Source organism: Pseudopipra pipra, chromosome 4, assembly GCF_036250125.1.
Source record: "Pseudopipra pipra isolate bDixPip1 chromosome 4, bDixPip1.hap1, whole genome shotgun sequence".
Classification (NCBI taxonomy): Eukaryota; Metazoa; Chordata; class Aves; order Passeriformes; family Pipridae; genus Pseudopipra; species Pseudopipra pipra.
The window spans coordinates 4606802-4631961 of record NC_087552.1 but is presented as its reverse complement, the minus strand read 5'-3'; the positions used below and the strand labels follow the sequence as shown (position 1 = coordinate 4631961).

The 25160-nt window shown below is 42.4% G+C and overlaps 1 protein-coding gene across 2 annotated transcripts in view; it reads left to right on the top strand.

Moving 5' to 3' along the window:
* Nucleotides 1-17484: 17484 nt before the first annotated feature.
* Nucleotides 17485-25160, top strand: part of PRDM5 (PR/SET domain 5) — a 55882-nt gene continuing 48206 nt past the window's right edge. For both annotated transcript variants that reach the window (XM_064651420.1, XM_064651419.1), the window contains exons 1-2: nt 17485-17726; nt 21919-22002. In XM_064651420.1, coding sequence (XP_064507490.1) covers nt 17634-17726; nt 21919-22002 — 177 coding nt within the window. In that variant the 5' untranslated portion in view covers nt 17485-17633. The remainder of the gene's footprint in view (nt 17727-21918; nt 22003-25160) is intronic.

The window sequence follows — 25160 nt, the reverse complement described above, 5'->3', positions numbered from 1 at the left end:
TTCTCGTTTGTTTTTCCATGCCACCTTCGTTGACTCAAGAGCTTGTAGGGAGCTGCTTAATGGAAAACACACTTCAGAGAAGGAACTAGCCCAGCCCCATTTCAAGAAGCTCAGAGCAGGATACACACTGCCCCAGTCCCAGAATTAAGGTACAGGTCAGGGCCTCAGGACAGGTAACAGACTTTTTCCCTTGCTCCCATCATATGTGTCAGTCTGCAGCACCCAGGCAGTGCATGTCAGGGCTTTATTCAAAGGGGGTCTCTGTTTCTTCCTTAGGTGCCTGTCCCTAAAACATCTCACTGCTGTGGCTTTAGCGCTTACATCCCCCTCAGGGCTCTGAAGATACCTGTGGAGAAGCAGAGGTATGAGGGAAAGGGACCAAAATCTGAGTCAAGGCTGAAAGCAAATTCCTCTTAGGCTGCTTGACAGGGAAAATGAGACCTCTCCTTCCCTGCAGAGGTGAGCTCCGGTTTTCCATGGCCCCATAGTGGTGAGCTCTGGAGGTTTTCCCCTCTGCTGTCCCCAGCCCGTTTCAATTTGCAGACTGGTGGGTGGCAGCAGGGTTTCATGGCTGCACAGGCTCCTGTGCCATCCCACAGCCCCAGTTTGTTGTGATTCTGCCAAGAAACAGGGGCAGATACCAGAGGAAGGCTGATCAGAAGATGCCTGCTGTGTTTAATGTGATTATATAACAAACCTAATAATTGAAGTTTAGATTTCTCTGGAGATGATCTCCTCATTTGAAAACATCTCTCTGATTTGTTAAAGCAGCTGCTTCAGCAACACACTCTTGCTAGATTACCGTGCCAGGGTGTAGTGAGCAGTAGGTAAATAGAGCTGGGAATCCTCAAGAACAGGACTGTGGTACCAAGGTTAGAGCACCAGCTCTCTACACTTCACTGCCCCAAAAAACTACTGAATTCCTAAGCTTACAGTTTTTAAGCATTTCTCTATTTACAGCTGCCAGTTGTGTGGGGAACAGCACCCCACACAATTCCAGCTCTATTTGTTCTTTTAGCCAGATTTCTCTGTTTGGATATTCATCCAGCTCACTTGGCTTTTCTGCCTGCTTTAGCCCCTTATGTTTGCAGTATGTCACAAAATTAAAGAACTCCCCCAGATGCCTGTATCTTCTGTTTCTGAGCACTGTGTTTTCAAAGAAAAACGTCACAATAGTTGTCTTTATTCCCTCTGGAATTCTTCTTTTCCTGAACAACTAGCTCTATTTCTTCTTCTGGATGAAACTGAGACCATACTAATATCAGATCTACTAATCAGCATGTTATTATTCAAGTCTTAGTGGACCCAAGTGGATCTGAGAGAGACAGTTCTTTGAAGGATGAAGGTAAAATAAGGGCAATAATTTAGACAGCCTTATGTAAGTCAGCCTTAAGTGAGAGGTGACTGAAGCAGGTGTTAAAGTAAAATAGGTCTCATCTGCTGGGAAAGCTCCAGACTGAGTGTTTGGGAAAGCACAGAGCCCACAGAAGAAATCATAGCATGGGCAAAAAATATGTATTAAAAACTTCCCAGAGAATAATGCATGGATAACTGGCATAAAAAAAATCCAAGAAGCTGGTATATTAAATACACCAAAAATTATATAACAGGGTTTCTAAGCACAAGCCTGGAGAGGTAATTAAAATAGAAACTTATTCATAAACCTTTGTGATAGCCGAGATGAGCCCTCAAGTTCTGTGGCAATACACACATCTTTGGTCTCACTGACCCCCAGAGATGGTCCCAGACATGCACAGCTCAGCCAGTAACGTGAGTTCTCAGTTCTACATCTACTCATTCAAGTTACCATTTCCCTTCCTTCCTCTTCCATTTGATAATGTTAAACTTAAACTGTCTCCTGGCATTCCAGTGATGTTAGAAGGCGGTCAGAGGAATATGAATTTTTGTTTCTTGACTCTGAGACACTTTTTATTTATTTGCCTGTTACTTCTTGCTGCTGGTTTTCTGCCTTGAAGGTGCAGCAGAAGATGATGCAGTTTTGCCCAACTACCTTTTCCCTCTTACACTGAGTTTATGTGGCCATGTGTGTGCCAAATAAAACCACACCAAAAAAGGTGGCTTTTTCCATCTGCTTTTACCCCACTTGCACTGGTTGGAGCAGCTACACAAAGCACAAGGCAGTTCCCCAGGGAAATGTCAGCCTGCTCTCCAGAGCTGTGACTCCAGAACCCGGAGGATGCAGCTGGGCCTCATTACCAGCCCCACCACTGGGGCCAGGTGACCCTGCTTCCTTTAACAAGCCTTTTCACAGGAACTGTAAAAGATGCCTGTCCTGGGATGAGGTGAGATGGCAGTGAGTTGTTAGAGGTAGGTGATTCAGCCTGTCTTTGCTTTTTGAAGTTTGCTTTTAAGTAAAAGGAGAATATTCAGACCTACAGAGGCTTTGGGTTTGTGTTTTTGCTCTGCCAGGGGGAGTTATTTCATTTTGTATTGTGATACTGGTATTTCAGCTGGTCGGTTGTGAGTGATTAGTAAATATGGCCCTGTTAAAAAAAAAAAGTCCTTCTTCCAGTTTCATTTTGCCAGAAAAGTATAAAAAAAAGACTGTTTACCTGTATGAGGTCTCCTGAATCTGCTAACCTCATGCATAAGAAGTTTAACTTGAGCTATGATGTCTTACTTCAGAGAGCAGACAAAAGAATTTTCCATGTCTTTTTCTGTTCTCTGAACAAAGAGTGAAGAAGTGCTTCATACCACAAATGCATATTAATTATGTTGATAATATAATGGCAAAGCTGTTGAAAGGCTGATCTTGGATGATAGTTCATGTAGTATAACACCTGCTACAGGTAAGCAGGGCTTATTTGTTTCACTCGATTTATAAAATGTCTGTTTGTAGCAACAAGCAGCTAAAATTACTGTAAATTTCTGCTTCAATGGCTTAGCTTAAATAAATGTTGACAGGATTATTAAGTATTAATCTTATAACACATGCCTTGCAGAGAGACCTGAATTATCATTTTAGTTGTGGTAAAGTTCTTTTTCTAAGTCTAGTAAGACTGGTAGTGAAGTCTGTCTGACTATGTGAACTCTGGTTGTAAGATGGGAGTAACACCACAAATGGGACACACTCCTTTAGCCTGCTTTGCTTCTAGAATGAGAGCTAAGAAGTTATCCTGCTTATTCTCAAAGTATGGGGTTTTTGGATGGGAGGGAAAAGACCAGAGAGTCTGGATTACAAAATGATCTGACTCTGGTGCTCAGTGGTTTAAGGTAATTCCTAATTCATACAGATTTTACCTGGAATTGCATGTTATTTCAGGTGAAACAGAGGGATAGAGAAGAAAAACTAAGACTTCAATGTTTTGTGAAGTAAAAGATTTTAGTGTCCCACTCACTCTGCCTCCTGATTTCTTTAATCATTAAGTGGAAAAGTGGGTCGTAAATACTGACTTCCCCCCTCCCTGCCTTTTCAAGCCACTGTTTTCAAAGGTTGCATTTTCCTGTTGAGCTGCAGCAGCTGTTTCAGGCTGTGTAATTTAATCCTGTATGTAGAGGAGAAGCTGAGCTTTTCACATCATTTCCATATTAAACCTTTTCCCCAGTAGCCCTGTGTTAGTGAGGAAAGCCTTTCATTTACTGTCTTTACATACTCTGTGGATTTCAGAGTCACTTTAGAGCTGCAGTGAATCCATGAAAGGCCATGACAGAACTGATACGATTCAGGGATGGTTTAGTCTTCTAAACAAGTGTTTAGACTGCTTTATAAACTTGTGGTATTAATCCTGTCAGAGATGCAAGTTCTTACTTCATCTCATCTGTTCAGTGGTTCCAAAGCCTACTTTGGAAGAATGCTTTTATCACTTCTCTAAAGTCCACAACACTGGTTATAATAATCATAATCCTCAGCTTGCCTAGAAAACCACTGCTGATACCAGGGTGAGGGGGACATCCTCCCTCCCCTCTTTCTTAAAGCCATTTCTTTTTAAAAACTATTTATAAATGTAAGTTTAAGTGACCTGATAACACTGATAGGTTTTTTGAATGCAAATAGTTACTACTTCCCAGCACAGCTTGTCCGTTTATCTAAAAGGGACTTATCTATCTCTAAATAGGCACGAGTGAATAATGAATGTATAGCTGGCATCTGATCTTGCATCCATTGTGTATTTTGGAAAGCTGACTGAATTCCAAGTTGATTTCTGCCTGCTGAAAAGCGTGTGGAGTTGAGGTACCCTTTGATGAACTGCTAGATAAATGTTTATAATTCGCTTTAAGAAGAGATCCTCTCCTCCTCTGGAGACTTTCCTTACTGATCCTGTGCACAGTGAGGAAAACTGAAAAAAGAGCAGGTGGAAATGCTGTTACTTGGATACTTGCTTGGATATGACTGTTAAAGGGATGTTACACCTCAGAGGCAGATAACTTATCATCAGGGCGGGATGATGATGGTGGGAGGGTGTCCCCTTCGGGGCAGTTCACTGTGGTTGTTATTTTGCTCCTTGGAATCAGGGCTTACTCCTCTTCTGTGTCCCGGGGAGTGAATTAATTCTTTGAGGACACAAGGGTGAGGATCCCTTGCTGAGCATGGGCAGGGCTCACACACGGGCTGTGGGCACTCTTGAGATTTTTCCTCCCACACGCCCCTGCATATGCCAGCTGCAGTCTGGCCCCATTAGCATTACTGTGTTTATTCTCTTCAATTCCCCATCACACAACTGGAAAGCTGAATAAACACAAATACATTGACTCCAATTTGCTTGGTATGGCCTTATAATTAGAAGCTGGAGCCAGCTTTCCCCATTTGCCGTGCAGCGGGGAGGCATTGTTCCTCCTCTTGGCTTTTGTTTTCCCAAGTACTGTCTCTTCGGGGCCATTCTTTCACAGACCACAGACTTATTTGGGTTTTTCTGTTAGTATTTGACACATGTAAAGCTAATGGGCAGGTACACCAAGCCAGTGGAGATACTGTGCTGCTCTGGAGGGCTGGTTCAGTCTGTGTGCAGAGCAGAGCAGCTGCAGGCCGCCTGCAGATGTTGACCAGGCGGGCAGTTGCTCCTGAGTGATTCCATTATGTTTCCTCAGATCCTTCTTTGAGTCCTGTTGGGCAACTGCTCCTAACCTCTAATGGCTTCCTTATGTCCTTCCCCTGTCTTGTTGGGGCTGTGCAGCTGCTGGGCAGGCCAGCACGGTTTGCAGGCAGATGATGCCTGGTGGGGTACAGACAGTGCAGGGGTTCTGCTTCCTCTGTAATAGGTGACAGCTGAGGGCTGGGTAACTGCTCTCCTACCCTCTCCAGAGTGGGTGGAGCAGACCTAAAGGACTTGGAGAAAAGGCTGTGCCTGCTGCTTTGGTGTGGGCAGCAGGTTAAAGCAAGTTACAACTGTTTCTGGATCCTGTTTGGTCCCAGGTTCCCTGTTGGTATCAACAAAGGCCCTTTTCTCATTGTGTTTGGGAGCTGTTTGATCACTGGTCTTGCTCAAACAGCATTACAGCTGATTGTATAATAACTCAGTCTAGCATTCATGACATGCTTTGTAGGAGGCTCTGCTCAGAGGTTTTGATCAGCAGCTCCTAGTTCAGATGGAGTATGGAAGTGGAGACAGGATTTTGTAACTCTCCGGTCTTTACCAGAGCCCTGTGTTTCTTTATATCCAAGTGTGCAGGAATTGCTTCTGAGATCAGAGCTGTTTCTGAGCTCACATTGTGCCCTTGTGCATAGCTTGTGATGCTGTCACTCACTCACCCTTCGAAAAGAGGTAAAGCTTGACAAAGCCACTACTTCTGTGCTGCACATAGTAGCTAAGTCTTTGTCATCATAATTAAATGAAACACCAAAATACCTCTGTCATTAAAAAAAAAATAAATAAGTCTTTGACAAGAGCTTTGAGGTGGGTCTGTCCAGACCTCTTCTCTCAAAGAGCTTTTAAACTCAACCCTCAGGTTTTCTTTGAACAAGGCCTACACCAGAGAAACTCTTGCAACAGAGACAAGAGAGAGGAAAGACAGACTAGACATGGGGAAGGGCTTATAAACAGATCCCCTGCTGCTTGCTTTGTCCTTGCTTCCAGCCTTGGTTTCAGTCAGCTCTGAGGCTTTTGGGGCTGGAGCAGCCGGCAAGTTCATTCTGGTCCCTAGTGAACTTTTCCCATTGTCACTGGGGCTTGTTTTTGGTTTCTCCTGCTGCTCTTGGCCCTCTGCTGAGCCTGATCTGTGTGCTTGTGTCTCCTTGCTCTTTGCTTCTCCCCACTTAAGCACACCCAGGAGCTCACAAATGAAGATACTTCATCTTTCCCCCTGCAGGGGGGCCCACTTGGCTCTGTCTCTCCCTTTAAAGGAAGATAATAAACTAAGAGAAACAAATAAATTGGTTACTGTCTGTCCTAGCCCCTAACAGAGATATTTTTTTCTGGAAGAAGAAGGGTATGTTGTGGTAAATGTCAAATGTGCAGTATAAATATTTAGCTACTGTTAACTCATCTGTTAATGTTTCCTGGCTGTCTCTTCGAAGTGGTTTGTGTGCTTCTTTGTGTGATGTTTCCATCATACAATACTGTTCTCTTCCATCTCAAAATACACCCGTTTTTTTGAGTTCCCATATAATGGAGAAAATGTGCAGTTACCCACGGCTCCAGTTTGTGCAAAGGTTAACTGGGTGATCTCTTTGACTGCCTTGTAGCTCAGCTGGAAGTTGTTGTTTTCTAGTTGTTTTTCTTGTGGTCTAGGCTGCTTATTTCTGCTGGTTCAGGAGAAGTGCTCATAGTGAAGAGTGGAGGTTTGGTATTTGGTGTATTTTCTGCGTGGCATGAATAATTTTGCTTACATTTTCCACTCTTGTCCACCTCCTGTGTGAATGCAAGTGCAGGTGTCTGCTTGGCATAGGGGCTTTCATTAAGAGGAAGGATCTGCTGGGTAGTGATTCAGTGATCCTGGGAACTGCAACAAACCTTCATCTGCTAAAATAATGCAGCTCCCACACTGCTCTGCACAATGAACATGGTTCCTTTTTTCCTGCTCCAGCCTAAATCTTCCTAGTAAGTTCAGAGGAGTTGCTATGGTGGAAAAACCCATCCGTAAATTAACCCCCAGTGTAATGAAAAGTTATGCAAATCTATAACATCCAACCAGTCCCCTGGCACTCCAACAGCAGGACACCCCCCAATGCAGTGACAAACAATGATACTGAGGAAGGGGAACGGACATGAAAGGAACAAACAATATTAACGAGAATAGAGGCACATTTTCATTAAATGAAAACATCTTAAACAATGACCTTTCTGACAAACCACAGAAACAGCAAACATGCAGCATTTTTAATAACTGTTCCATACTGGAGTTTTGCACACATACCCCCTGGAAGCTTAATGCAGTCCAAATGTCTGTCCCTTGGACAAGGCCTGTGGGCATGTGCTCTTTGATGGCTGAAGGAACAAGTGACAGCTTGCAGGTTACTCAAACCTGCAGGAAATCCATGTTACTGATTGCACCTCTCTCCATTTCAATGTGGATTTTTAACTATGAGGAAAACATCAAATGATTTTGTTGTTTTCATGGGTGGGAAGTGTGGGGAGAAAGGAAATGAAATTATTGGTAAATGATCTACCCTAAAAGGTACATTTAAGTCTACTAAAAACTACTTATCTTGAATTTAGTCCAAGCCAGCTCTAGTTCCTACTGATGTACGCAACATCAATATCATATTGCATTTGAAATGGATAAATATCTTCATTTATGTGATCATGGGGTTTTTGGTTGCTGTGTCCCATTAGGCAGATGGTGTAAGCTGGACAGAGGGTTCAAAATGCCATGTGGGGTGATGCCAAAATTAATAGCTGTTATTTCCTGGACTTCTCAAAGCAGTAGATTGCTTATGAAGAAAGTATTTGATTGATTTTTAGATAATTGAAACCTTTTAAATTCTCATTTTTCACAGCTTTCATCAATGGGATGTATCAGGTGAAATAACTGTCTGGTTCTTAAATTAGGGGATATTATGTGACTTTAATCTTTCATAACAGTATTTATTAAGAACAAATTTTTGAAAGCCAACTGAAGAGAATTAGAGAGTAATTGCATTCAACTAAACATAGATTATTGAGTTAAAATACCTGTGATGGACAAATGCTTCACCTGTGTCTATTGTTTTGCTCCAAGCCTTTTATATTGTTCTTTTTCCTCTGTCTTTTATCACAGTTCATTGTTAGTTATTATGAATATTCTCCAGCCTTCAAAATTTCATTAGAAGTGATGGTTTTGCCTACAGCCTCCAAGTCTGTAAAGAGGTGAAACAAAGGAAAATAAACTACTGCCATTCTTCTTTGATGGTGTTTTATAAGAACTAAAGTACATGGTATACAACACAGTAACTCTCATTGCAGTTTGTAAACTAAATGGAAGTAATGCAGTGTCAAGAGCTATTGCACAAATGCTAAAATGCAGCAACTCGAAATAGCAAAAAGAGGGTTTCTTTCTGAGAAATCATTAGGAAGAAGTGGGGACTCTGCTTCTGTTCTGTGTGTATGGATGTGCCTATGGGAGGAGCAGGTTGGTGGGTTCAGAGGTCCACTGGTTTGACAGGCAGGACCATAACAGCAGCTGCATACTGAGTGCTCTGCATCCACTGTGCTTCCTTCCCTCCCAGTTTTCCCTAGGGCTCCCTTCATGCAGTGAGAATACCCTTACTTAGGCACAGATCAGGCAAAGCCATGTGAGTTGTGTTGTATCCTGTAACTGTGAGCAGGTTCTTGCTTTTCATGCCCGTTAACAGAGCAGTGAAGTGTGTGTGCTGTGCAGGGTGGTCACAGACGTGCTGTACAAAGACTGATGTGGCTGCTCCTTGAGTGCAGACAGGGCTTCTCTCAGACTTTCTGGGATGAGTTATTACAGTTCCAGCAGACTTTCATATAGTTTCGAAAAGGGCATGTTAATGTCTTGTACCTCTTGGAAGACACACTTCTAAATAAGATGCAGCTGCACTGTGTTTTCGGGCCGTTCCCTTGGTGCTTTCTGAGAAGGGATGACTAACTCATTTACGGCAATCCTGGGCACTCATAACTTCATGTGCCACCAGTGTCCAGATGCCTCGGGGCGCCTGGCAGGCTACGACTTAAAACCTAACTTAAAAAACACAATGGGACCAAGGGGGGGAAACAGCAACCCTATTGTATGATAAATAGAACAGCGTCCCACAAACAGTCTCCAACCCAAACTCTGTGCAGCCCAACCCAGAGGGGTGCCAGTGTGCTCTCTGAGATGGCAGAGCAGAGAGCAGCACGTGCAGAGGGAAAGCGTTTATGTAGGCAGGCTTTGCACATGGCCAGAACCAGCTACAGCTCCAGGCTGAGCACAGGAGTTGCTAGTCTTGTTAACCTTCAGAAAGGAAGCAATGGCAGGCATCTTACAGATGTCTTTCTAGAGCTATTGCTTTTCTTCAAAAAGTGTGCTTTTCAGAGCCTCTTATAAACCTGTACATATATACGCAGACTCTGTTCCATCGGTCCTTCCCTACTCATTTCAGACAGCTACAGAACTCCTTGCTGACTTCAGTCTGCTCTCAAAATCAACTTCTGCCCTGGAGTGTAGTTTTAATGGGCCTGTATCAAGAGTTTGTATCAGCTTTTGCTCCTAGTGAACAGTGAAAGTGGTTCGTGGGAGGGTGCCATGTGAGAACCTCTCCCCCAATTAACCCAGTGTCCAGGCATCTCTGCCTTGTGAAGCTGAGTAGACCTGTAGAGTTTAAGTAGAAGGCTCTGTCTGAAAGAGTCAACTTGTTTGAATCATTCTACTGTTGCTTCTAAGAAAGAACATATTTTTTTTATTTTTGTCTTGATTTTGAGAACACAAAAATAACAAAGGGAATAAAGACAAATTATATTTTTGTCTTTAATCCCTCTATTGCTTTCAAAACTGAGTAGCTTCACTAGGAAGTATTAGTAAGAACACAGTCTTTGAAATAGCTATTGGTTTTCTTAATTTTTCTTCTGTTGTTTGCTTGTTTTTCTGATGTACATAAGTAATTTTACAGTTGATCTTTACAGAACTTGGCAACAATACCCAAAACGCATTTGAGTTGTGTATTTGATGATTCTTGCTTCTTACATTTTTTTGGAATCTAGTCTCACATCTTGATGTTTTGGGCAGTTGCTGAGTACCCACGGTGTCAGATGAAATATAACAGGGATCAGAGTTGTTAAATGGAAGTGTTCAACAGAAAAGCCATTTTCAAATATTCATCCTGCATGGTCTAATGAGAACCTAATGCTGACAAATGTTGGTGGTTTGATGTTTTTGGTGGGTTGGGTTGGTTTTTGTTAGGCTCAGTTCATTCTAAACATGCATGGGGTACCCCTGATTTCAAACTTACCGTCTCCACCCCTAATGGTTTGGCCACCTGGGTTTTTGTGTGGTATCTCAGGTCAAACACCACTGATTTTTGTGAATTCAGCACTTCATAAAAACAAGGAGGGGAGAAATAAATATTTGGGGTCTGTAAATACTGGAGTCTCGTGCCAGTCCTTGAAACACACAGTCTCTTTGAATTCAAAGCCTACAAGATAGACCAAAGTGATGAATTGAAGAGGATTCAGAGAAAAAATTTAAAGTTCTTTGAAGGGAGTGGGGGAAGTATTTGATTGGTACAAGTTGAGGGTGTTTTTCCAGTAGAAAGGAATACTAGAAATGCAAAAATGAAGCAGGAATGAAGACAAGACATGAGTAAAAAGCCTGGAAAGGGGTGAGAAGGGAAAGCAGTAGGTATACAGGCTGCAATGCAAGAAGGCAATACTTAAATGTGGAACCTAGTCTGAGGTTCCACCTAAGTGTTGCCTCTTAGGTGAACCTCGGAACTAGGTTTAGCTTTTAAGCGAGGGGGTGCAGATGTATTTGTGCTCCCATTTCCTGTAGGCCTTAGAACAAATTGTTCTCTTCTGGGACCAGGTTTCCTGACCAGGGGAATTAAATTTCTCCAGCTCACAGTTCAGGAAGAAACTATGTAGTGTGGTTAGCTGGAAGATTTAAGCCTTCCACTTGTAGTTCAGACACAAGGTAGTGGACATTCATCCTGTTGAAAAGAAGGTAACTCAAATGCTGTTTTTCTGGGAACAGGAGGAAAACAGTGAGCATAATTACGTGAAAGATGACCTGAAACAAATCTCTGAGCAAAGACAGCAGAGATTGTGCAAATGTGCTCAGAATGCCAGAATGGATTTTCCATAGCTGGCAGTTGTGGGAAATACCTTCTCTGTGTGTGTAGCCATTCTCCAAGGATTTAGAAACATTCTATGCAGCAGCTTAACATTACCCAATGTAGTGGAGGTTCATGGAGAAGTGAAAATATGAATATCCAACCCCATGTGGCAGACATGAAAGTAAAAGGTCAGTCATGAGAGCTGTCATCCATCTGCTATAATAATAATAATAATATTAGCAAACCACTGTGAGTTCATAGTAGTCGGCTGTCTTCCTGCTGCAGGAAAACCCAACATGGTGTTCCAGCTTCATGTCCTGCTCAGGAATGGTGGAAAAATACTTGACAGGATTAAAGCTCTTTCAAGGCTTTAGAAGGAATTTGTTGTGTGATTGGACTGCCAAATATGATGAGTTAAAGGGTAGTCACAGAGCAGGTACTGAAAGGGAGCCTAATTTCCATGTTTTTTCAACAAATAAAAATAGCTGCACAGAGCAGGAATTGGCTTGGTGACAAAGCTAGTGTCACAGGAAGATCCCTCAGGATTAGGCAGCAAGTAGAAGAGGAATTAGGTAAATGTAAGGCTATTGCTCCCCGAAGGAGCATGTGATGAGCACCAGTGCAGGGTGTGATGGGAAACTGGGCATGAGGAGGTGTGACCTCTGTGCAGCAGGGCAGGTGTGTGAGTGGTGGGGACTGAAGGAACCAGCTCACCAGGGAGAGGCTGGGTCTGGAAAGTCACTTGCCATCAATGAAGGAAAGGGTGAGCTGATCCTGAAGGGGCTGACAGGAAAAGCAGGGCGTGTGACAGCAATTTAGGAAGCTGCTCTCAGGCTGCAATAGGATATCCCTGAGCTGGGGAAGACACTTTTACAGTGTGTGAGGATGTGGCCCAGTTCATGTGCTGCTGCATTAAGTGGTTCTGTCAGCTGCTGTTTCTGAGGAAAATAATGGCTTACACTAAATGTTCTAAAATAAGTATTTGGAGTTCTGTGCTTTAGTTTCTGTGTTTCCAAGATTCCCTAGGTTCATGGGTTTCTGTAGTTTTTATATAGGAGCATAACATGTGAGTGTACCAGAGGTCACCCCATGTCCAGTAGCAGTTTCCTTTAAAGTAGTTTTAATGTACTTGAAGACTGTTATTTCACATCCAGAGGTTTTCTGTTCTCTGGACTGAACACCTGAATGTCTTCAATAATTCTTCTGAGGCCGTATCTATTAGACTTCTGTCTATGGTTGTCATCTGGATTTCACTTCTCCTTTGTCTGTAAAGCCTGGAGCTCCTACAGATATACTCCTCATGATTTTTCTTAACAAAACCACGTCATAACTTTGCTGTTGCACTTTTTTTCTAGAAATGTGATGCCTCAAAATGAATCCAGTTCTCCAGCTGAGGCTGAGCCAACACCGAAGTTGATTTTTGTCTTGCAGTTTTTCATCCTGGGTGTATAAACAGGAGTACATGTTATATTTTCACATCAAGAGAATAACTTTGACTCTGATTCAGCTTAAGACCCACTATTGCTTTGAGTAGTTTTTTCTCAAGAGTATTAGTCATGTAAAATTTTGTCTTTTTTTTTCTTAAGCCTTAGTTTAGAACCCTCTCAATCAATGGGACTGAACACTTAATATGCCATCAGCTTGGGAATGTAAATAAAAATGTATGTATTTTAGTATTTTCAAAGGGGAAGGAGAAAAAGTTTAGTTCTGAAATCCTGGCACCAACTTTAGGACTTCAAATCTGAGAAAGGAATTTTGACAGCAATTGCTCTGTACATGTAAGCAAAGAATGAGACATCAATTTTATCTTAGAATTTACAGCTTTGCATGACCTTGAGTATCACAACACAAGAAGTCTGTATTAGTCTACAGAAAACCCAAAAAGCCAACTGTGCATAGATTAGAAGAGAGATTTGGTAGGGAAATAACTTTTTAGTTGCAATGTTTACTAAATTCAAAAAGCTTCAAAAGAATCAGTGTGGGGAAAAAAAACCCAAGACACAAAAAACCCCAATCCTCAAAAATAGCTCTGAAAGGAATTTTGCTCAGCACATCAAAGTGCATTAGGGAAAGAACAGCTTAAGTTTTTCAGATCACCAGAAAATACAGACAAAACAAACACTGTTAGAACTGGAAAAAAACCCACTGAGACACTGAGTAGATGGGACTTTTTGTCACATTTATTTCAGAGAGAAGATTGTTTTACACAAGAGATCGAGTTTTTAGTTGGTAATATGACATATGGTTTAAGATGACTCCATGTCAACACAATTTGTTCCAGGTACTTAGTCCCTGAGCCTGGTGATGACTACTGGCAAGGGTGCCACTGTCCCCAGAGCAGGGCAGGCTTTGAAGGCCCACACAGCTCTTACTAAGCTCTGGGAGTTCATTTGCTGCCTCTGTTTCCAAATCTTTCACTTGAGTGTGCTGCACTTCTTGGATTTGCCTTCAAAAACACTACAAGGGTCATCATGTCTGCATGTGCTGGCACTGTTGTGTGGGCTAAAGTTCCATAACCAGCTTGTCAAGGCCAGGTTGGATGGAGCTCTGAGTGACCTGGTCTAGTGGAAGCTGTCCCTGCTCGTGGCAGGGGATTGGAACTGGATGAGCTTTAAGTTCCCTTCCAATCCCCTCAGATTCTGCCATTAGACAAGCTGGAACCTTTGCTTCCTGAAAACTTCAATGCAAAATGAGACAGTACAAAGCCCTGTTTCCACCCTGGTCCGGGTACTGCACTGTAGAAGGTCTGGGGAGTCATTTGTGATGAAAAAAGAACATTTTGGATCATTGAAGTTAAGGACTTTGTACCTCGTCAGAGAAATGGGCTTGGCAAATTCCAGGGAAACTGAGACATTTGCAGAGCTAAACATTATTTTCACACTAGAAATGTGCAGGCACACAGGAACTAAGGGGAAATAGTCTGGCAATACTGTACATGTCCTGCAAATAGGGTACGATCCAGATGAGATAAAGATTGCTTTCAAAGAGCTGCTCCTGATCTTACCAGGTTATAAGGGCAAGTGGATAGGGTTGGAGAGGAGACTGGTAGATTCAGGAAGGAAGTTTTCAAAACACACTTGCAAACTTGATTAAACTGCAGTGCAGGAATTTTGTGTGGACCGGAGATGATACTACACCATCTAAACAAGGGATTAGCTGTGAACAGCCATCCTTTCTTCTGCATAACACATTTTCCTCCTAAGCTGCTGGATGCTTCAGCAGCTGGCATGCTTATTTCTGGAATCTTGAAGACTATTTTCGTCTTATATCTTTTAATTTCCTAGAATGTGACATATTAAGTATGACACTTAATTAACTGTTCCTCAAGTGAAGGAGTAACATCCTGTGCTCCTGGTATGATGTTGCAATGAGCACTGTAACTCCAGACAAAACCCCTTCTAATTATTTTGTTTGTCACCACATGTGGATTCCTGCCGTGGAATTTCATTTGGGGCATAGCAGCTTTCATGGCTACATAAGAGCTTCCTTCTGAAAATGCCTCTTTCTCTTTCCAAGGAAGGTTATGGAAATAATTCCTGACAGCATTAGGCTTCAAACCTGAAGGCTGCTGGATGTCCTTGTGTTTCTCCTTAGTGCTCTGTGTAGTTCTAAACATGCAACTAGGGAGCAACATGGAAACAGTGGGTCAACATGTTCAGCTTCTCTGTACTGGATTGCAAATGAGTTACAGCTTTAAGGTTAATGGCTGATTAATTTAAATTAAAAAGAAATAACAGGTGGACGAGCAGTTGTGAATATCTGATCCACGTCACAACACCCAGTACACTATGGAAGGAGAGGCTGATGTCCCTTTTTTTCCAGTGCTACAGCATCTCTTCTAACTTTTTAAACTGAACAAGACACAGGTAACTGCTTTCCTTGTTGAATAAATAATAGATGAAGTTTACAAAATAAAATAATTAGTCTTGTGTACCTAAAGAGCTTAAAACCAAGACTTACAAAGGCATTGCAAGTTGTGCTGTATTATTACATTTAACTGCAGGTAAAAAGAAATCCTTTAAGGCTCAAAATGAAGGACCCCCAAGCTTTTGTTTTGTTTTGTTTTCATAAGAGAAAAATACTGAGGCCTTAATAAACTGTAAAATGATTTAAAAATATTCATAGCCTTTGGAAAAGGTCAAAGGGAAAATGATGCCAACGTTTTTATTTGACATTTATTAAGACAGACTGGAATCCATTCAAGAGAGTGTTCTGGTCTACAAAAATACTGACTATATTCAGTTATGCACATGGAAGCTTTGGAGTTGGATCTTAATTAAAAGAATAGTTAAATTTTGCTCTTACTCTTAAAACTGAAGCAGTTTCCTCAGGCAACCTATTTCTCCTCAGGTCAATTTATTTGTTTTTGAGATCTTAGAATTTTTACTTCTGTAGATTTAGATGCCCCATTTTTATTCCTTTTTTTATTACTAAATTAACAGTGAGTGTCCAGGCTCTCAATCAAGGTGTAAAACCTGTGTGTCTGGTTTTCATTCCCAAAATCATTTTTTCAACCATGTTGTTGGAGTCTCTCTTCCTTTTGTTTTTCCTGTCAAAGTGGGGGCCTCATCTAATTTACCAGAGCATTTGCTCATATATTGAATATCATGCAGTACCACCTACATTTTTCTGTATATACATGTGTGTTAGTGAGGACGTACGTTACCTTTGATAAAGATTTTTTTAATACAGCTTTATGATGCTAAACTATGACTCTGTGGATGCTAAATGCAAAACGGCATCATTGTGTGCAACATGTAAGGGATCAAAAAATAGTCAAAGGCAGTTTCATGTTCAGTTAGGCGTGGGTTTTTTTATTTTATTTTTCCCTCGATGTCTGCCTATGGACTGGCAGAAATTCAACTGATCCAAAGCAATACATGCACTTTTGTGATGATCTGTTCGCTAGCATGCGGTAAATAAAATTCTGGACATCTTTCATTCCTTCCTTCTTGGTGGAAACTAGGAGCTTTTAATACTCTACTATTTATACATCTGTTAATGTCTCTGGAAGAATACTAAGACGAAGAGGTTATTATGCTCCAGTGGCTTCATTATTATTATTATTAGCAGCACAATTTTAAAATATGTCTATAAATAGAGTTTTCCCCCCTTTTCCTTCTGCTTGCCTCACGTGCCTTCATACTTTGCAGTTTTGACTGCATAATCAGATGTAACCTTTCCAGCTCCGGCACTACTTCAGTTTAGAGAGCAACACTGTGTGTATGACGTGGACTGAAACCCCAATGCAAAATAATCAGCTTTCTATAGAGAAAGGTCAGTGTTGGATATTGTAGTTTTATTTCACAGAGGTGTGCGGCATCAGCAACCTGCTAGAGTGAAACTTTCCTCCCTGTTCAACTACACCGTGTGTGGTTTTAGTCAGAAACTAAGTGGCTGTAAGACAACCGCGTTGCGAGAATACATAGGATGCTAATTTTTAGAGGAAAAAAAGGGTGATGCTTGCGTTCTTTGGAGGTCGCTCAGTTTCTGGTGATTCAAAGAAACCTCTGCCAATCTGAAAAGCACTTTTATTACGGCCGGGGAATGCAAAAGGGGTAGGTGTTCTCCCCAGTGCACTCCGCCGAGCCAAGAAATAACATAGCCTTTTATACAGTGTGAAAGCAGCAAGCTCAAAATTATCTTTACACACACTCTTTTTGCAGTCTGTCTTATCTAAATAGACATCTAGTTTTACCTCCTATTCTTTCCATTATGGAGTAGTTACATAAAGTTTTATCACTTCAAACAGTTACAGGTTATACGCATACACTCCTTTGCAGTTTGCTTTATCTAAATAGACACTTAGTTTTACCTCCTATTCTTACCATTATAGAGTAGTTACCTAAAGTTTTATCACTTCAAACAGTTTCAGGTTATACGCCCTTCTCTACGTGCTAAAAAGCTTTTCTTTATTCTCTAAGCTTTTTATCTCAATTGCCCGCAGTTTGGTCAGAGACTTTTAAGCAGTTTTACATTTTGCAAAGTCACACCTTCATAGCTAAATGTCTAATATTTTATTTCATTCTCTATTTCACTGGCAGTCCCCTCAGAGACAGGCAATCCCCGAGAGTGAAGGATTAAGGAGTTTCGGAAGGCGAACCTGGGTTCACCCACATTTCTAAAATACAAAAAAAAAAAAAAAAAAAAAAAAAGAAAAAACCCCAAAAAAACCAACCAACCAAACAAAAAAACCCCCGAGGGTAAATCCGAGCCGGACGCCCCGGCCCCTCGCGCCCTTCCCGGCCCCTCGCGCCCTTCCCGGGCGCGCGCGCCCCCTGCGGCCGCCCCGCCCCGCCCCGTCCCGCGCGCTGGCCCCTCCCCTCCGGAGCCGGGAGAGCCCCGCATCCAGCCCCCTCTTCCTGCCGCCTGCCCCCGCTCTCTCTCTCGCGCGCGCGCTTCTCCCGGTGGGATGGGAGTCCCCCGGAATCCTCCTCCTCCTCCTCCCCCGTAAGCAGGCGGCGGGGGCCCCGAGTTCGGTGCAAAAATGCTGGGCATGTACGTGCCGGATAGGTTCGCCCTGAAGTCGTCCCGGGTGCAGGACGGGATGGGGCTCTACACGGCCCGCAGAGTGAAGAAGGTGGGTGATGGCGGGGGAACGGCCCGGCCCGGCCCGGCCCGGCGGGGAGCGGCTGCCACGTATCACCGGGGAGCGGGGCGGCTTCCCCCGCCCCTCTGCCCCGCTCCAAACTTCGCCTCAGCCGCGCTGTGCCCGCCCGGGCTCCGTCTCCTCACGGGAGGCACCGCCCGCCTTTTCCCCCTCCCCGGTACAAGGAACCTCCCGAGGCGCTCCCCCCCCTCAGGCGGGAAGGGGCGCGGGGGCCAACGGAGGCTTTGCTCTGAGGATTTTTGTTTCTTTCTTTTCCTTCTTTTTTTCTTTCTTTTTTTTTTTTTCTTAGCTTGGTTGTGTTTCTTGGCAGAGTTGTGAGGGCAGAGCTCCCCCGGGCGGCACCGCCTCCCTCACGGTCTGCGCTCTGAGGGGGTGCCCGCCCGCCCGCCCGCCCACCCGTCCCACCCCCCCCTCACGGCTCTTAGAGCTCGCTGGATGATTTAATTCCTCGTTTCGGGATAATTAACCCGGGTTTGTGAACGGCGTGATGCAGCCGAGCCGCTGGTCGCTCGTGCCCCACCCTGGTGATGCCACTTCACACCTCGTTACGGAGGTGATCGTGATCCCCTGGAATCTCAGCCGTAAGGGTCCATGGTGGCTCGTCGGGACACATCAAGGCATAGCTTTGGGAAGCTATAAGCCCTGCAGTAGCGCACACTTTTATGTATTTTGCATGTTTTTCTTTCCATCTTTTGTTCGGGTTTTGGCTCTGGTTCCTTTGCCTGATTTTTCAGTGGTTTCATCAGCAAGCCTTAGACACCATGGGGTGGAGGTCTCTTATTTTTAAGGTGTCCCTGAGTGTTAAGGGGGAATGGAAGGGGAACATTTTTATGATATTTGGCTTAATTTTTTTTCCCCTTAAGTTCTGAACTTTCATTTGAAAGCTTTGGGGATTCACACGGGAAGGTCGTACACTACTAGCATCTGTTAATCCCTGGACTCTGAAACAGAGTGAAACTCGTGGAAATCAGCATCCCTCCGTGTACAGCATACGTCTGTCAAGCATATACAAAATATCAGTTGCAAATATCAGTTCAGAGGTCAGGGGCTAAGCCTCTTCACAGTGTTATTGAACCAATAAGAGGTGCATGCAGCGACAAGTAGAGCAATTTCTTATCTGAATTACTCCACATCACTTTAGAACTCTGTACAGGCAAAGTGTGTGTAGTCAGAGTTCTGCCTGCACAGCTCTGCCAGGACATCCTGGAAATACTGCAGTGTTGCGAGTGTGACGTGCATGGCAGGTGGAATGCAGAAGGTAAAAGCAGGGGCAGTTGCAGGAAGGTCTGTTTGGATTAGGAGTGTCTGGTTTGTTACAGGCTTTGTCCTCTGGCAGTGAATCCCCTGTGCTGGGAGCGCAGGCAGTTGGGATGTGCAAAGCCCTGATCAGGCAGACTTTGGGCTTTCATGAGCCGAGGAACCAGCTCTCGAGTTGTGAGGAGTGGTGAAAACAGATATTGCTAAAATTGGTTGGAGACCTAAGGCACGGCTGTTGGGAGAAGGGTGGGTGTGTGTTACTCTTTTTCGTGGAAAGAAAAATCACATCTGAAGCACTCTCAACACGTGCTCCTGTCCAGTGATGGGGCACAAGTGCTACACTTGATGGCTGTGATACAGAGTAGCTTATAGCCATTAAGTTCCGTGGAGGTTTGGGATTGGGAAGAGGTGTTGAATGTGACACTTAATTGTGAAGTAAAACCTGTGGTGCTGAGTGCACCGTTTTCTCTCTATTGCTGTCACACAACTGCGGTTGTCTGAACTGAAGGTAAAACACGTTTCAGATGATCCTGTAACCATTACCAGCTCTCCAAGTGCTAAGTAGGCCTCTGAAAATTCTGCTTTTAGCATAAGTTTTGGTAATAATGCATTCTGAACTGCTGTTGCCTGCCTTCTGCTTGTGCACCTTCAGGTGTTATCCTGAGCTTTCAGGTTTTTTTGTTTGTAAGCATAAAAGGTGGAAGCTTTTTGTTTTGTTACCTTAACAAAGGTGTGATTCTTGTGTACCTTCTGTTTTCCAACTGCTGACCTTAAGATCCAGAGCCACCAGTTTCGTGAGGCTCTTGGTCTATCCATCAGAGAGCCATTGCATTTCCCAGAGTTCTGCTGCCACTGGAATATTAGTCACTGCTGCTTTCTTGAAAGCAACTGTTCAAAATTGTCTTTTCAGCATTGGAATGATGTGCCTTCATATATTCAATCATTTCTGTGGCTAACTTGAGACTGTGTCGTGTGCCTCACTTTTACTGATCAGAGAGCAAGTTGAAGTCTTAAATATGTTTTTGGTTAATGTATATTGGCATATGACAACGTGTTTATTAACTAGGAATAATGCATATATATATATATATATAAATATATATGAAGAAAATGGCCTAAAAGGCTAAATGAATAATTGCACTTTTCCCCATGGACCTTTGTGTTCCAAGACATCAGGTTTTGTTTTCCCTCTAAATTTGAGAAGCCATAAAAAGTGCTTAGGAATCTGAATCACCTACTGCTCATGTTACATTTACTCTGCATTCAGAGGTGGTCAAGATGCCTTTTGCTATTGTTTTGAGCTTCTAGAAGGTTTTACACATACTGCAGTAGAGATTTCTTGTTTGGAGTGGCTGGGATGGGAATGATGTGTGGTGTTCCTTGTTCTTGAACTGCTGCTGTGCTTCATCCCGGGGGTGGTGTGGGCTTCAGGGATGGGCAAAATTAACATTTTAGGTGCTGTACACACAGACCTGTATTGACCTGTTTTCACCTTCGTTGCTGATGAGGTCAGAGAAGGAGGAAGTTTCAGTTTGAGTATTAAATCCCAGGATTTGAAAAGCTGGCCAAGGGAGGAACTCTGACATCATTTATTAGCAGAACAATGAAGGATGTTTTGGAAATCAGTGAGAAGGAAGGACAGGAAGCCCCATAGTACCAGTTCTTGCTGCCACTGCCCACGTCTGTGTCTGCTCTGGGCTCCAGCTGCTGTCTTGTGCTCTTCTTGTCTTTTCACCTTCTGCTTTGCTGAACTCTTTGTGCACATTTAAAAATACTGCCTTTCAGTTCTGTTGCCTTGTTCTTTAATGCCAATTTTATTTTCCTTTGTTATTACCTCTTCAGGTTTAATTTTAAATACAAGGGGTTTTTTTTTGTTTTGTTTTTTTTTTTTAATTCGATTGGTTGTTTCCAAGAGGAATGAATCTGGAACTTTTGCATGCCCCTTTTTCTCCTTGCTCTACCTGTAGGCACTCTGTAAAAACCAAGCAGGAGAGAAAACATGTAGCAGGCTGTTTCTGGGAACATGGAATGTGCCTGGGGGAAGGGATATGTGGACAAAATCAATACTTTTATTAACCAAATTTTTTTAAAAGAAACACCAAAGTTGCTCTTTAATATGTAGTTATAATCTCTAATGCTTAGAAGTATATAGAGCTTTTGGATCAGAATATGCCTAAGGGAACATGGCATCCTGGATTCCAGGTGGTAGGGCTTGTCACTGCAAATAAGGACAAGGCAGCATGTGTTCTGTGGTGTCTGTGGAGGACAGAACTCCAGTACAAAATACTTTAGGGAGAACATATCAATGGATGCCTTCACAGCCAATGTTGTGACTGTAGCAGGTGGTATAACATTTTAATTTTGTTTATGGAGGCTTGAATCAATTCATAGACACGTGCATACTCCCTGAATTTTTAAAGGAATCTCTCTGTATGATCAAACCTCAGTTCTTCGGTGTTTTGTTTTGGGGCACTTCAAAAAGCAGCGCTGCAAATAATCTCAGGAATAAATCTAATGTAAACTTCGTGCTTGCCAAGTACTGTGTTTTGGTTGGATGTCTGTTGCAAGGTGCTTCCTGAAAATTCTGTAAGAAATATAAGAAATTTGACTTGGAAATTTCAGCCTTCTTTAAGATAAAGCAAAATGCTGCTTCCCAGTGGGGAAATAAGCACGCAGAGGAAAGGTGTGGTTTTAGGAGACTCTCCAAGCTGGGAAAAGAATGGGAATGAGCTCGAAGTTGAGCCCTCAAGGAAGTGCACCTTCTTGGCATAGAGTAGGACAATAAAGGAAAACTGTCCTCTTCTTCTGTTTGAAGCTAAAAATTATTCCTCTGCTGGAGTTTGGTAGTTCACCTTTTTGTTTTTTGTCCCCTACTGATTCTTTTTATTGTATAATTATTCCTTAGGGTGAAAAATTTGGCCCCTTTGCAGGGGAGAAGCGAATGCCGCAGGAACTGGATGAGAACACAGACTGCAGGCTCATGTGGGAAGTGAGTAGAGTGACATCATCACACCTGGCAAAAAGTGTTCTCAGAATTAAGTTTTACTGTGACAAATACTCTTTTTTCTTTTTCTTTTTCCCCCCTAGCTTAAAGATACTGTTGTGAGATTTTGTACTTTTATATTGCACTTTTTGGGCGGAGGGGGATTGACTTATTCAAAACTATAAAGAAATAGCAAATGATAGTTTCAAATGAATGAAGTGTGGAAAAATTATTTAAAAATGTAAAAAGCAATACTAAAAAAAATAATTTCCACGGAGGATGCTCTAAATTACTGAGATGCTGATTTATGCTGATCAACAGGTGTCAGCTCATGGCTTCCTTCAACTATTATAAAACATTTCCTGGTGTGACACTGGTGCTGGGGTTTGGCACCTTGTATGAGTGAAGTTTTTAAATTGTAACAGCTTCTTATGCAGTGAGTAGTTGAGAGGTCTTCAACAACATAAAAACCCGGTGCTGTGGGCAGATAGCTGAAGGCATAATGAGTTTCAGGGCTCTTCTGTACTTTTTTATATGTATTAGTTGGGAACAGTAGTTTATACAGTAGTTCTTGTAGTTAGGTCCATAACCCATCCCATAACAGTTCATGTTGTGCCCTTTTGCCTGAAGTCATAATCTGAGTTTATCACTGGAGGAGATTCCACTAACTGAGAAATACACAAAATAATGTTTCCAGCTTGTTATAAACACCTTTTTGGTGCTTCTGTTGTGTCTTTGTAATCTTTCTCTTTCTGCTGTAGTTCTTAGAGCAGAATTTCTTTTTTTTTTTTTTTCCTTCCCCAGCCAAGCAGTTTCTATTGAATACATATTCAGTCCCCTTTTACACTGAGGAGGGGACTCATTTCTTACTTTTTCACCTTTCTGTGGTTAGAGGTGGAAGAATGACTGTTATTTTTATGTTGTGTGGCACTGTACAGAAAAAGCTTATGTTTGACATCTGGCTTGAAGCACTCTCAGTGCATTTACCACAAAATACATATTTGTTTGAGAAATCTCTAGCATTAACATCTCTGAGCAGCTTATAAAGAGAGCACAGTACTGATACAGCCTTAGCAGATCTATAAACAGATTCTGTACACTGGAACCAGGAGGAGTGGGAGAATGCTAAAAGCCCATCTCATTAAACCCAAACTCAGTATAAATACAGCAAGTGGCAAAATATTCCTGGATGAGTGTTAACTCCAGTCTGTGAATCCCTGTTTCCCCCCTTTCTTTTGTCTGTTTTAATGTAGGAGTCTGCCCAAAATACCCTTTTTGAGTAGAGGAAGAGAAGAGATGTAGACAATTTGTTCCCCTTTGGTCATGTACTCAGAGCAACTGTTTTCACCTTGTTAGTTGTCAGCTGAAAAAACCCAACACAATGTGGTTTTATTACAGATATTTGCTGAGGACAGAACATGTTGATGTGCCCTGGCTCACTTGTCCCTTCCTGATGTTTCTGCATTTTATATTAAATCAGTAAAATACTTGAGCTAGAACAAGGTTTATAGAAGATGGTGGGTGGATTGTAGCAACGAGGAGTTTGTTGGAAAGCTGTATGATTTTCCAGCTTCCTCATTGCTGATGCTTAAATGAGATTTATCTGTTTCTGTAAGACATAAAATAAAAGGCAAATACATGTATTTACTGATGACACTAATATGACCCTATCGACAGCAAACCAGAAAATGAGCTTTTTATGAGCTGTTCTAAAATCATTTCATAATATCTTACTGTAACCTAGTTTTGAAAGCCTTGAAAAGATTCCTACATACCAAATTTTATGACTTCCTGAATAATGTTTTAACCCAAGTTGTTCATGTTTACTGAGGTTGGTCTGAACGTGAGCCTTATAATATAATTTAAATCATGCTGGGAGTAGTCTTAAGTTGAAAATTGAGACCAGGAATGCAGAAAGTAAGATGTTGAGCAGTCCAAGTAGATGGTTATTCCAGAGCCTGTGGGAGGCACGCACAGAAACTGGCCAAGTTTGTGTGTAGTCAGCTGTAGCAAAGATATTAAAAATAACTAATTTGAAGACTATTGGATGAAGGCACACTAAAGCCTGACTTCACAGTCTGTTGGCATTCAAAAAAAGTGTTTTCAGAAAGGACACCTTTAGAAAGAAGGCTGAGTAGGAGATGCTTTTTGTAAGCCAAGGAAAAAAATTCAGCATTGGTGCAATGTTTCTTCTCTTGGGAGGTGATGCCTGGGATCTGGGCTTCAATTTTGTGCAGTATTTGTCTGTGAGGAAGGTCACCACATGCATTTCTAGTTGTGCAGAGTAGTGCTCTGTGATGTGGTCTGTTTTGATCAAGCTGTTCCTTTTTCTCTGGGACCAGCATTGTGAGTTGGCATCTTTAAGACATCACGTTGAGACAGAATCGCACACGCTGTGTTTTCTTTTGGTCTTTGGGAAAACTTGGGACCCAAGACATTTGTTGAGCCCAGTGATTTTTTTTAAATGAAGTTCTGAAGATGATGGAATTCCTCTTTAAATTAAATCTAGCAGGATGCCATTGATCTGCTGTAACGTGTGTTGTTTTGAAGAAATCAAGGCTTTATATTTGCTCATTCAACAGATTCCAGAGGAGTGGGGTGGGCGGGAAGCATCCTTGATCTTACTGTTATCTTTGTGAAGAGTTACAGGCTGAAATATTGTATTTGTGTGTGGTGTGAAAGGGAACCCCCCCAAATTTATTATAACCATATAGTTAGGAGTGATAAAAGCCAAGAAAACGTCCAGATGGCTTTGTGCTTTTTCTTTCTTACTGTTAAGAAAACGTCTCTGTGTTACCCCCCAGCTCCTGTGTCATCTCTCAGACTGCTGTGCTAGTGAAGGACACAGCCAGTTGCTGGGGATGAGCTGAGAGTTTTGGTCTTGGTCTTATCATCCCGCTAACACCTTGATTAAATACTGCTTCGTGTGTGTCTGTTAGTACACCTGGCAGAGCTGTTTTAAATTCTGTGTGTTTGCTGGAAGAGCAAGTGCTTAAAGGCAAGAAGGAAATAATCTTCAGGTTAAGAAGTTCACAGAAGTTTTTACTCTGGAGGCTCAGATGTCCCTTTGCAAAGGAAAGATTATTGTCCCTCAGCAGGAAAGTGGCATTCATTTCACTGCTGTTGGTTATGGCAGGCATATACTTCTGGTGATGACTTTGGCA